This window comes from Gekko japonicus, unplaced genomic scaffold (assembly GCF_001447785.1).
Source record: "Gekko japonicus isolate JY-2015 unplaced genomic scaffold, Gekko_japonicus_V1.1 scaffold1713, whole genome shotgun sequence".
Classification (NCBI taxonomy): Eukaryota; Metazoa; Chordata; class Lepidosauria; order Squamata; family Gekkonidae; genus Gekko; species Gekko japonicus.
In genome coordinates this window covers 249,762-263,083 of record NW_015163141.1, presented here as the reverse complement: position 1 = coordinate 263,083, position 13,322 = coordinate 249,762, and the positions used below count along the sequence as shown (strand labels likewise).

At 48.9% G+C, this 13,322-nt stretch overlaps 1 protein-coding gene across 1 annotated transcript in view; it reads left to right on the top strand.

Annotated features, from left to right (window-relative positions):
* UPRT (uracil phosphoribosyltransferase homolog) overlaps positions 1-10,225 on the top strand; it is a 28,375-nt gene extending 18,150 nt beyond the window's left edge. Inside the window, exons 3-8 of the mRNA XM_015406984.1 lie at positions 1,918-1,987; positions 4,059-4,121; positions 4,809-4,815; positions 4,990-5,513; positions 6,651-6,743; positions 9,391-10,225. Of these exons, the coding sequence (XP_015262470.1) occupies positions 1,918-1,987; positions 4,059-4,121; positions 4,809-4,815; positions 4,990-5,513; positions 6,651-6,743; positions 9,391-9,503 (870 nt within the window). The 3' untranslated portion in view covers positions 9,504-10,225. The remainder of the gene's footprint in view (positions 1-1,917; positions 1,988-4,058; positions 4,122-4,808; positions 4,816-4,989; positions 5,514-6,650; positions 6,744-9,390) is intronic.
* The last annotated feature ends 3,097 nt before the right edge of the window (positions 10,226-13,322 follow it).

Here is a 13,322-nt window from a genome sequence, read left to right as displayed (position 1 = left end):
CCCACAGCCTCTGCCTAGGGAAAGGGCAGCTGACATCATTCTCCTCTCCCCTATGAGGTATGTTATGCAACTGAAAATTCCAACTGCCTTGCCAGGGGGGGGGTGAGTTTGAGGTGTGGAATGGAGTGAAGTCCAATCAGCTTCCACATGCAAATGACCTTGGAACGGTGGGCGGGACTGCACAAAGCAGCCAGTCAACCCAGCCAGTGTCTTCTGAGTGGCAGTTCTTCCGGCCTAACACTAAAGGGGCCAAATTTTAGAACGTTGCGAAATAGAACGTTGCTATTCAATTATTATAACGGAGAGATTATAAAACTCAATAAAGTGTGTTTATTAAAAAAATCAGACACTGTTAAATAAAGAAAATATTGCAAGAGTGCTAATGTTTTAAGCATGTTTTTATTTTAAGTTAAAAAAAACCCCTTTGTGTTTGTGTCCTTTATAAAGTTTATATCTCTGCTGCCTGGCATTCCATTTTATGGCACACATGGCCCGGCCCAACAAGGTCTCATTTATGTCCGATCCGGCCCTCATAACAAATGAGTTTGACACCCCTGCTTTAGAGTGTCTCAAAAGGCAAGAATAACAGCTTTTCTCTGGTAGGGCAGGAGAAGCAATGGCAGTTTAAGCTGGGAGGGATCCTCATGAAACAGTCCGCATTGTGCTTGTCTCTGTTCCTGTTCCCTCACTGAGGGTGTCTTGCCAGCTAGAGGGGGGAGAGAGAGGTCTTCATTGCGAAGGCATTCTGGGGTGCAGGCAGAAAGCCCAGCTGTGGTTTTTTCAGTAGAGGGCTAAGAGGCAGCAGCAGGTCAGTGCAAAGTGCTGCAGATGCTTTGGGCACGCGTCTTCAGCACGTTCTTCTTCCAATTTCGGCATACTAAATTCATTTGGCAACTTGGGACCTGCATGTTGATTACTGTCCAGGGAAAATCAGTGTCGAGTCCTGTGGGTGTGTCCAAGCACCCTTTGGACCCTGTCCTAAACGCAAGAACCTGCGCAGCAATGACTGTGCTCGGCAAGCGTATGCGGAGTGCGTAAAGGAAGGACAAGCCAATGCTGCCACTTCAGTTTAACAGCTATGAGCCCGATGTGGAAGGTGCCTGAGCTGGAAGCTTTTGCACGAAGGTGAAAGGAAAAGAAACCGTGTTCGGATTTCTCATTTCCCATTTCCACGGCGCACTGTGCTGTGTGACTCGGAGATTAGGCAGTGGCTTGGGAAACGTCTTGCTCGCATGATGTTATCTTTCATGATGAATGATTCCTAGGAGGCCCAGATGGGGGAATAAAGTTCATTGGGTTTATTAACTGAGGTGATGCGGCGGGGGGGGGGGGTTCTTCAAGGGCACGTTTACGCTGAAGGTGCGAGAGGCGACCTGCAGTGGCAGTGTGACAAGGCCAGTCCCGGCACCAGTGAAGGAGACACAGGAGCGGCGAGAAGCGGTGGCAGTGCTGATGGTGGAGGCCACACTCACGGGGGCACCCCTTCTTTGGGAAGACCCTGGGTCACAACCAGCTGGAGCAAGCCAAGGGGGTGTCATTGGGGCAGGGGCAGGCCTGGGGGGTGGCTCCGGCTGTCAGGAAGGGCATTAAGGGAAGTAGTGAGTTAAAGTCTGCGGCTGGACTAGGAGGAGGGAGGGAGTCTGACCAGAGGAAAGGAAAGAAGTCAAGTAACTCCCGGAAAGCGTGGAGGAGGGCCCCAAATAAAAGGTGTTATGCTAAGAAAGCTTTGCCTTGGCAGGTTCATTTCGCATCAGGATGGACAAATCCCACCCCACCCCCAGCCTGCTGTATCCCTCGGTTCTTGCAATCAGATTTTTTTGAAAGTTCTTTCCCCCCCCCCAATGGACTCTGGGGCCTTGCTGAGACGGCTTGCCCCCTTGGTCTCCCGTGCTCTTAGCGCCTTTCTCTGTTCCACAGATCAGGCTTGTGGTCGAAGAGGGGCTGAACCAGCTGCCCTACACCGAATGCACAGTCACCACTCCGACAGGTAACCGAGAGAGAGGGGGGAGGGAGGGGGTGGGCGCGCCGGTTAGAAGGGTCTGGTGTGGGACTAAAAAGCAGGAGTGCATTGCGGGCGACCGGCAATGGAAGCAGAAGTGGAGACGCTGCTAAGAAGTAGATACCGTGTTTTCCCGAAAATAAGACACTGTCTTATATTTATTTTTTCTCAAGAAGACACACTAGGGCTTATACCACAAATGCATAGAAATCCTGCTAGGGCTTATTTTTTGGGTAGGCCTTATTTTCGGGAAAACAGGGTATTGGAGCTCTGCTGTGTCTGTTTTAAAAGACGAAGAGGAACAGATTGAATTTATAACTCCACCCTTCACTCGGAGTCTCAGAGCGGCTTACAAACTCCTGTCCCTTCCCCTCCCCACAACAGACACCCTGTGAGGTAGGTGGGCCTGAGAGAGCTCTGACAGAAACGGCTCTTTTTCAAGGACAGCTCTTGTCAGAACTACGGCTTGCCCAAGGTCATCCAGCAGGTGCAAGTGGAGGAGTGGGGAATCAAACCCGGTTCTCCCAGATTAGAGTCCGCGCACTTAACCACTACACCAAACTGGCTCTCAGCAGCTTCAGGCAGGTCTGCAGGATTCGTGGCCTGTCAGGCTGAAGAAGACCCATCTGGGCAGCTGGGAAGCCCCGCCCCTGCTCCTCTCTCGGCTGTCCATAACGCAGGGGGGTCATTGAGAGTCCTTGGTGGGGGCTGGGTTTGGCCTTTGTGAGTCAGCACTGTGGGCTGCTGCTGAGGAAAGACATGCGGTGTACTTTGAGCCAAGGCGGCCTTCGAGGCTGGTGTACGACACGGGAGGCCCAGATCTGAAACCTCTCCTACCCTTGAGGTTCTACTGGGCCAGTCTGTCTGTCTGTCTCTCTCTCTCTCTTTCTCAGCCACACCTGCCTCGCAGGGCAGCTGTTAAAATGGAGGGCAAAGAGCAGCGCAGGGGGAGGGGCGGATCCAAATGTCCTAGTTAGATTGAACTCCCACATCCTCTACGAGCGGTCTTGTTCGGCTTGCCCCAGAGTCGCATGGAGCCAAGTGCCTGTAGACTGGTGAAATCCCCGCCAAGGCAACATTGAGCGCTTTTACTGTTTCACAAGCAGTAGAGGGTGAGCAGCTTTGTCTTCAGGACTGGTGGCGAAAAGTTAAGAACATAAGAGACGCCAGTGTTGGATCAGGCCAAAGGCCCATCCAGTCCAACACTCTGTGTCACACAGTGGCCAGAAATACCAGGTGCCATCAGGAGGTCCAGCAGTGGGGCCAGGACATTAGAAGCCCTCCCACTGTTGACCCCCCCCCCAAGCATCAAGAAGACTGAGCATCACTTGCCCCAGAGTCCCTATCTATACCTTGTGGCTAATAGCCACTGATGGACCTCTGCTCCATATGCTTATCTAAGTTGACGGTAAAAAATGCTTTCAGTTTTCCCTGAAGTCTTTGGCTGATTTGTTCCACTGCTTTAACAGCCTGGTCACTTTAGTGTGGGCTTTATCAGGCGCTTGGGGTTCCTGGTGGGGCGCGCAGGCAGCCCTCGTGGTCAGTGGCCTTCAGGCTGCATTGCCGCAAGTGAGCAGAGGTGTGAGTGAGGCTCCTGTCTGTCAGTGCTGACAGTGATGGGTCAGGCTCGCCCTGAGATCTTGCTGCGTGTGGGATGTATTTTCACCACGTTTCTGTCGTCTCTGGACACCATCCAAGGGACAGATCACCTGCGGAGCACAAGGAGGGCCCCCCCCGTGACTGGGGTGACCCACACAGCCCGGGCCTGGCTCGCTCCCGATGTTCCTGGTCACAACAATCCCCCTTTGAGGGAATAATGAGACCAAGATCAGGCAGTGGGCTGTTGCTGCTGCTGCTGCGTTTTGTCTTCTGTGCAGCCAGGGTGAGTGGAAGCGAGAGAAAGGTCGGTTTGGGTCCTTTGAACACATTCCGCTGAGCTGTCTCAAAAGTGCCCTTGCCCTGAAGCTGCGGGGGAGAGGGGTGTGTGTGTGTTCTTTGTGTGACCCCCTGGAAGTTGGATATTAAATTGCAGTGAAAGATTCTGTATCTTTCCCAACAGGGTACAAGTACGAAGGAGTAAAATTTGAGAAGGGGAACTGTGGAGTCAGCATAATGAGAAGCGGTAGGTCACGTGTTCAAATCCACGCCTTCTGCAGCATATTGTATTGCTATTGTATTGCCATGGTACAGTCTCCAAAGATAGGGTTGCTGGGCATAGCGTAGCCTGGCAATCAGCAGGAGACAGGAGGGTGGGTGACATTGGGGGCATCGTTGGCATGGTGTCACTTCTAGGGAAACCACCTCTCTCTAGGAACTGCTGAAAAGTCTGTGGTGAAACCATACTTTCCAGAGAGCCCTAGAGAGGTCTGATGTCATTTCTGTTTACTTTTTTCCTCCTGCCCGTCACTTTGAGCCAGGTGGGGAGGGGGGGGCATACCTTTCCCCTGGAGGGGGGCTTGGCAGCCCTGCCCTGTTTAAAGAAAGAGGGGGAAAGGAGGCATCAGACAGAGGTCAAAGACTGTGTAAAGTGCTTGACTTTAATTGCACTAAGGAAGCTCACACAGAAGGCTGTGACAGGAGTGACGACAGAATGAGAGTGACTTCTCCAAGCCAGCAGTTAAATCTGTCTCAGAGAAGTTTTGTGTGTTGGTTTTAAGGGCACAACCCTGCTTGGCTTGCATCCCCATGGACAGCAAGTGCAAGGGAACAGCGCGTGCTACTCAAAGATTTTCCACAAGGAGGCAGACTCTAATTTCCCTTGGCCCAAAGCCCAACTTCTCCATCCCTTTTTCTTGGATTGTATTGGCAGCCTTTAGGTAATCAGGGAAAGTCAATTGTGTTGCAGGACCCAAACGATATTGAGGCCAGTTAATAAAACACTTGGAAGACGGGTCCTTTGATTCATCTGCTCAGGAATGCATTTGGCAGTGCTGGCAGTGAGCCTTCCAAGGGACAGTCTGAGGTGGGTTTGCCTGTCGTTGATGATGAAGAAGAAGACCGGACAGCAGCGACGGGAGCAGCGGCTGCTACTGCTCCGGCAGCAACGGTGGGCCCTGCGCGGAGGCGGCGGCGGAGGTGGCGGCGCATCCTCCCCCTCCCGCGCCGCTGGGCGCCCAACTCAAGCTGCTGCCCATGAACGGCCAGATCCGGGAGCTGCAGACCATCATCCGCGACAGGACAGCCAGTAGGGGTGACTTCGTCTTTTCTGCTGACCGCCTGATCAGGCTTGTGGTCGAAGAGGGGCTGAACCAGCTGCCCTACACCAAATGCACAGTCACCACTCCGATAGGGTACAAGTACAAAGGGGTAAAATTTGAGAAGGGGAACTGTGGAGTCAGCATAATGAGAAGCGGCGAGGCAATGGAGCAGGGCTTGTGGGACTGCTGCAGATCCATCCGAATTGGGAAGATCCTGATCCAGAGCGATGAAGAGACCCAGAGAGCCAAAGTGTACTATGCAAAGTTCCCACCCGATATCTACAGGAGAAAAGTCCTCCTCATGTACCCCATCCTGAGTGAGTGCCCTGAAGGATTCTTTGCAGGCAAAGCCGAACCGAGCCCTGCTGGGTGCTCTGTTGGAAAGGAAGTGGGTCGGGCAGAGTGTGGCCGGCCGTGGGCAACGGGGCAGGAGCAGAGTGCCTCTGCGTTGCCAGCGTGTGCCTTAACTGAACGACACCTGATGGCCACGCCTTGGCCACTCATGGTGGGTCTGACGGTAGAAAACTAATGCCATTTGAGACACTGGGTGGCAAACGAGAAAAGAGGATCCCGAAGGTGGCCGCAGCTAGAAGGTGCCAGTTTTGGTGGGGTGGGAGGAAGAGAATCTTTCACAAAGTCCCACTAAAGACTTCCAAAAGGGAACGAAGTGGGTACAGTTCCGATATTAACACCAGTACTTAATAGAACAATGAATTCCTGTAAAAATGCCGACCGCTTATCTCTCAGCTGTCTGACTCCAACCTTGTGTACTGTGCAGACTGAAGGCGGGAGAGTTGCTGCCCAGCATGAGGCTGCTGATCACAACAACTATCTTAGTACACTTATAACAGGCCAGTCCCTATGACAAAGAATATATGGACGTAAGTCTGACATTAGAAACCACAGCATTCAAAAACCAGTGGGGGGACGTTTTAACCATCTAGGACATTCCGTTGCTGACTCAAGAGTAGCAGTTCCCTTACGAAGGAATTTCAAAGGGAGATTAGAAAGCGAGACTGCTGAATTGCAACTAATAATGGAGCTCAAGACAATGTATCCTCCTGGACTGCATTGAGACCTAGGTTTCCTGGTCTCGTTACCAATGCTGATTTCTCCACGCCTATTACCCGCCTGCATATCAGACCTAATCCAGTCACGCCTGCTATTGTCATTCACCTGCTATCATCCTTTGCTTGCTATTGTCATTCAACATCTGAAAATCACTCCACTCTTCAAGATATAAGGACAGATGGACTCACATTCTAGTTGTATCTGAAGAAGGGAGCAGTGACTCATGAAAGCTCCTACCCTGCCACCAGCTTTGTTAGTCTTTAAGGTGCCACTGGGCTCTTACTCTTTTTTGCTGCTACAGACAGACTAACACAGCTATCCATCTTAATCTACAGTTATTCCTGTTTCTCTTTTCCTCTTCCCTTCCCCTCGTCCCCTTCCAGGCACTGGCAACACTGTGATCGAGGCTGTAAAAGTTCTTATAGAACATGGAGTGCAGCCGAGTGTCATAATCCTGCTGAGTCTGTTCTCCACACCCCATGGTACGTCCAAGCAATAGCTGATATCAGGACTGCAGATTTTCTGGTGACACAATACATTAGCTTGGCATTCAGTGGTGACTCCTTCTGGCCAAATGGAATTCTTTTGAAGATTTCAAATCTTGGCCTGTCCTGTTGGCTGAAAAGGAAAGGGACTGAATTCTTGGCTTTGTTTCAGTGTTGAGTAAAAGCAACCCCGTTGGGTCTCCCCAAGAAATCCATGCTACAGCCCCTAGAGGAAACTTCTTTTGTCTTGACCGTACATGTGTGTTTTACACACTGCATACAGAAACAAAAGGTCTCAAACAGTCAGCTCTTAACAGTTTGGTGTGTTCGTGGAGCAGCTCTATCATAGGACGGCTCGTAAAGTTCTCTTGACCTTCCTTCCAGTGTAGAGAGGATGCAACCGGGGGTGGGGGTGGGGAGCAAACCCTGCTGACCAAAGAACAGCTGGAAGCCCTGGTGGAGAGGGAAAGGAGGATTTCTGTGGCCGTGGGACAGTGGCTTTCAGTCATTCTGCCCCAGGTCCCCTTCCATGTTGGTATAACTGCCAGGGATCCCTCCATGTGTGCTGCTTAGTACATTAGGGAACATTTTGAGAATTGCTTGCAGGACCTCTGGGCGCACATATTGCTGGCTATGCGCTGTAACAATAAAATTCATTCATTCTGGGCGCACAGCCTGCTGTAATCCAGACAATCTTGTGTGTGTCTTAGAAAGTGCCACTCCCCTTTTTGCTGTGTGTTGCCAGGGAAATTAAGTAATGATGAACAAGCTGACTTTTAGGAAAACTTGTCTGCTGTTGCTGCAGCACTGAGGGGCCCCAGGATTCTTGGGGTGGGGGGGAGATACAGTTTTGAAAACTGGGACCCTACAGAGCCACGTGGTTCTCCTTGGGGTTCCGAGGCATGGAACACTCTTCAATTATCGGGTGCTTATAGAAGCTCATCTGGCTTCTGGGTCATTGAATGTAGTTTGAAAACCCAGCACCGCTAGTTCATCTGCAGAGGGGGAAATGAGCCTCTAACATTTCCTTGGAGCGCATAGAAAGGGTTGTGTCAGCAGGAGTACGACTCTAAGCACGTAGTTAAATAAAATAATTGGATGAAGCCTGCAGATTAGAATGGGGTAGATCCAGATGCAAAAAGCAAGCAAACACAAGTGGAGCTCAGAGTCCCAAGAGCGAATAGCTGCTCCGTTGCAGAGCAGCAAGGGAGGGGCCGTGGCTCAGTGGCAGAGCCTCTGCTTGGCATGCTAAAGGTCCCAGGTTCAATCCGCGGTGCCTCCAATTAATGCAATCAGAGAGGTGGTGATGGGAAAGACCCCCGCCTGAGACCCTGGAGAGCCACTCCCATTCTGGGACAAGATGGACCTGGATGGACCAAGGGGGGGTCTGATTCCGTATAAGGCCGCTTTGTTCATTCAGGTGAAATCCATTGAAACCCAGGCTTCAAAACTGATTTCACTAGCTGCCACAGTTGTTATTTGTATAAGTGTACTAAGAAAGCTGAGAATTTTGTTGTTAACTGTTAGTTTAGTACTGCTATTGTTATGAAGTTATTGCTTTGTGAATTACACTGAAGTCAGTTTGTTAATAAGGTACTGCTTAGAAAGTTACCGTATATACTCGAGTATAAGCCGACTTTTTCAGCACATTTCTGATTCCATATAAGGCCGCTTTGTTCATTCAGGTGAAATCCATTGAAACCCAGGCTTCAAAACTGATTTCACTAGCTGCCACAGTTGTTATTTGTATAAGTGTATTAAGAAAGCTGAGAATTTTGTTGTTCTGTTAGTTTAGTACTGCTATTGTTATGAAGTTATTGCTTTGTGAATTACACTGAAGTCAGTTTGTTAATAAGGTACTGCTTAGAAAGTTACCGTATATACTCGAGTATAAGCCGACTTTTTCAGCACATTTTAGGGCCGGCGGGGCGCATGGAGGCGATCATGCCCTGCCACAAGCAGCGGGCGGGCGGGCCGGAGCGACAGCTTCGTTTCGCGGAGCGCGAGGGCGACAGCAGCAGCCCCAGCCCGGACAGCAGCGACGGGAGCAGCGGCTGCTACTGCTCCGGCAGCAACGGTGGGCCCTGCGCGGAGGCGGCGGCGGAGGTGGCGGCGCATCCTCCCCCTCCCGCGCCGCTGGGCGCCCAACTCAAGCTGCTGCCCATGAACGGCCAGATCCGGGAGCTGCAGACCATCATCCGCGACAGGACAGCCAGTAGGGGTGACTTCGTCTTTTCTGCTGACCGCCTGATCAGGCTTGTGGTCGAAGAGGGGCTGAACCAGCTGCCCTACACCAAATGCACAGTCACCACTCCGATAGGGTACAAGTACAAAGGGGTAAAATTTGAGAAGGGGAACTGTGGAGTCAGCATAATGAGAAGCGGCGAGGCAATGGAGCAGGGCTTGTGGGACTGCTGCAGATCCATCCGAATTGGGAAGATCCTGATCCAGAGCGATGAAGAGACCCAGAGAGCCAAAGTGTACTATGCAGAGTTCCCACCTGATATCTACAGGAGAAAAGTCCTCCTCATGTACCCCATCCTGAGCACTGGCAACACTGTGATCGAGGCTATAAAAGTTCTTATAGAACACGGAGTGCAGCCGAGTGTCATAATCCTGCTGAGTCTGTTCTCCACACCCCATGGTGCCAAATCAATCATCCAGGAATTCCCAGATATCACTATTTTGACGACAGAAGTTCATCCTGTTGCACCAACACACTTTGGACAGAAGTATTTTGGAACGGACTGAAGTACTTAATCAGTTTGTCTTTTATTACTGTACAATATACCCTTTTTTTTCTACATTTTGTAATTTGAAGTGGAGGTATCTGCGTGTATTTAACACTTTTTTGCTGAAGGTGAAAACGGCTGTCAACTTTTTTTATTTAAAAAGAGAAATTATAGATCTTTTTTTTCTATTTTAACTGAGTTTGGGGCAACAATGAGGCACATTAGGTTGCTACCGATATCTAATGATGTGTGTATCTGAATTGCTGCACTCAAAAGTCCCTTTGTCTATCTTCCGGAGCCAATTTAATTGGCTGCTGGCTACCACAAAATAAAATGACTGTGAAGGGCACCTTTGCAGGCATGTTTAAGTCTGTCTGTCTTGCTCCCTTTCGGAATCTTTCAGAGGAATTGGGGATTCCGCTCCAACACAAGGAAGTGGCAGCTTTGGACAAAGCCTTCAAGCAGGAGGGAGTGGCTGCAGTGTAAAGACCGTTGTTTCCACAAACCACATAGCTCTCGTCTGCCTGTTTCAAAAGACGTGCAAAAAGAAACCGCAGCCCTGGTCGAGAGGATGGCACAGCGTTCCCAAGATGAACCCTCCCCATCTGCCTGTGCATGAACGTGAAAAAGCCTTGGGAGAAAGTGGCAAGTGGCATCCGTTGCCTTGAATCAGACAGTGTGCATTTGTGGACCAGATCCAGATGGGTAGCCTGTAGCAGCAGAAAGGAGCAAGAGGCCCAGTAGCACCTTAAAGACTAACAAAATCTCACGAGTCACTGCTCACTTCTTCAGATATGACGTACCCTGCCACAAATTCTGTTAGTCTTTACGGTGCTACTGGACTCTTCCTCTTTTCAGTTTGGTGTGGTCGTTAAGAGCGGCAGACTCTAATCCGGAGAACCGGGTTTGATTCCCCACTCCTCCTCCACATGCAGCTGGCTGGGTGACCTTGGGACAGTCACAGTTCTCTCAGAGCTCTCTCAGCCCCACCTGCCTCACAGGGTGTCTGTTGTGGGGAGAGGAAGGGAAGGAGACTGTAAGCCATTCTGAGACTCCCAAGTGGAGGGTGGTGGGTATAAATCCAATCTCCTCTTCTTCATTTGTGGAATGCTGCAGAGCCAGACCAGGTCCTGGCTTTTCAGTCTGGAAATGTTGGGAGTATTGCAGTTTGGCTTTGCTATGGTGATAAGTATGATGAACTAGTTATCACTTTTCTTTCATTGGCAACTTTTGAGCATTCCAAAACCCAAGTTTTGGCTTTCTTGGCTAATCAGTTGTTTTGTTTACTCCCCTGTTTTCCTCCCATCGATAATGGGGGCTGTATGTATGGTTGAGATGCTTAGCTGTGTCATTTAATAACAGCAGGTTTCTGTCCCTTCTAACTGGGAGGGCTGTGCTTGAAAGTGTAGGCCAGGCCTGCTGAATTTGCAAAAGCCACAGGGGGGACTTGCTAAGCCTTCCAGGGCATAGCTGTTTCCCTCCCCCTGGCTAGCAATACCAAAATACATTTTACAAAGTACATAAATATGCAAATTGCGTGCAGAATTAGAGCTGCTTGGTGCAGGATGATATTTTTTTAGCAAGAAATACACTTTTAAATGCTTAAGAGTACTTTCATAATTCTGATTGCCAGAAATTAGTACATTAAAGAGGTGTCCCTAATGAATAGAACCTCTGACCTCGGACCTTTCTGAGAGCATGAGATGACTCTGTCTTTGGGAAACATTTGTAGGAACTAAGGGGAGACGTCGTTCCCCCAGGAAAGAGCAAAAACTGAGCAAGACTTCCAAGGTCTCCCTGAGCACGTTTCAAAGCCTGTTGTGCTCTTCTCCACTAACCTTAAAGGAAGAACTCTCTTTCTTATCCTGTAAATCAGGTGTTCGGAGAAACACAAACTGCATTGATTTCAGAGCTGCTTTAATGTTGCCCCTCTAGTGTTGTATGACAAAACCATATTTATGCCAAACTCATGTACATCCACATAAAGCATTTGACACCCATTTGGAAATATAGCCACTTGAGAAAAGGCAGCACAAACTCCATTTGATACTAACTGAACCAGTGGCCTTGTTACATTCATTGTTTTAATGTGGTATTACTTGTGTACTGCTTTTTTCCCCTGACCTTCCTGGGAAACTGAAGTGCGTGTAATTTTCTGTTTTTGCTTTGGTTGCAATTTATCATGTTGGCCTTCAAAGTATGCACTGTACAGAGTCTGCCTCATGGCTGCAGCTAGTAAGAGCCACCTTGTGTCTCAGCACCACTTCCAGCGAATGGCCGGCACCAGTTTTAGCATACGAATGGTGTCCAAATCACCCACAGTGGTGTGCTCAGTTGGGAAGTTCTGAGAGTCATGACTGCCACAATTTCGACACTGTAGGCACAGGTGGCTATTCTGCACCCAACGCCTAACCGCTGTTTCCTGGAAGGGGGAGTGCGTGTTTCACAGTCCTCCTTCCCTTCACTAGATTCTTATTCAATTAGCTCCTCTTTAGTTCATAGAAAGCAGTAACATTTGAACCAGCTAATGGGTTTGTAACCCAGGATTACAAACCAGTCCGTGGCTTATGCTTCCTATCTATGTCCAGTGGCATTCTTGCTGCACTGTTTCAAAGAGATTGGACCCTGCGTTCACATCCCAGCAGGGAGTGCTTTTCTTTCTTTCTTTTTTTTTATTGACTCTCCTAAAAAGGAGACAGTTTATTCTTTTTTCATATAAGAAAGGGGAAGGTATATAGTGGGATAAAGAAAAGTTTGGGTGATATTATTAGTATGTTAATCTTTTATTAGTAATACACAAATCTTCTTTTGGCTTCTTCTGCGAGTTGTCAATCGTCTTTCATCTATCTGTTAAGAAAATAAAATACTGTTAGTAGATTAGTAGTGTCCCTCTGGTTTTTGTTAGTAAAGTCTTTTCCATGCGCTTTCCGAACTCGTCTTCATGGTCTGGGCAGCCTCCCTTTCACGTCTCTCAGGTTATATGATGGACCCTTCCCTGCTCCTTTATCCTCCGGGGTCTTCACTTCCCCCTCCGATCCGCTGTCTCTATCGCTGTCCATTTCCTCCCATGTGGCGAGTGCTGCTTCCTCCATGCTGGCGTGCCTCTTCAAAAAGTCTTGAGCTTTGAAAATGGAGTCAATCTTCTCCCTTTTATCTTTGAACTTGAAAGTGAGTCCTTCTGGAATCAACCAGCGATAATTAATTTGATGTTTTTGCAAGAATAAGGTCAGTCCTTTGTATGCTTTCCTTTTCATTCGAATTTCAAACGGAACATCTTTCAAAATTCTAATTGTCTGTTCTCCGATCTTCATGGGCGATGAAGATGCTTTTAATATTTGATCCCGAACTTTCTGCTTTGTGAACTTGACCACCACTTCTGCCGGCAGGTTATTCAACCTTGTAAAGTTGGAATAGGCTCTGTAAATCAGATCCATTAACTTGCTTATTTTTTCCGCTTCCCAGCCGGTGAGTGTTGCCAAGGCTTCCACTAAAATGCCTCGGAGATCTTCTTTTTCCTGTTCTTTTATGCCCTGAAATCGGAGAATCAAATTTGATTTTTCCATTTGAAGCAACAATAACTTTTTATCTTGCATCTCTTGGTGTTTTTCTATTTTATCAACCTTCTTCTTGACTTTTTTAGTATCTTCTGTTGAGACCAAGCACTTTTGCGCGATTTCTTCCATTTTCTTAGCTGTATCGTTTAACTGAGTCTGCTGAGTATTGAGAACACCTTCCATGCTTGTCAATGTTGGCTGATCTTTTGCATTTGTTCCAGCAGAGGGCGCAGAAGATCGCTCTCTTGTTGATTGACAGCTGGCTCCAAGAGGCGGGAGCTAGC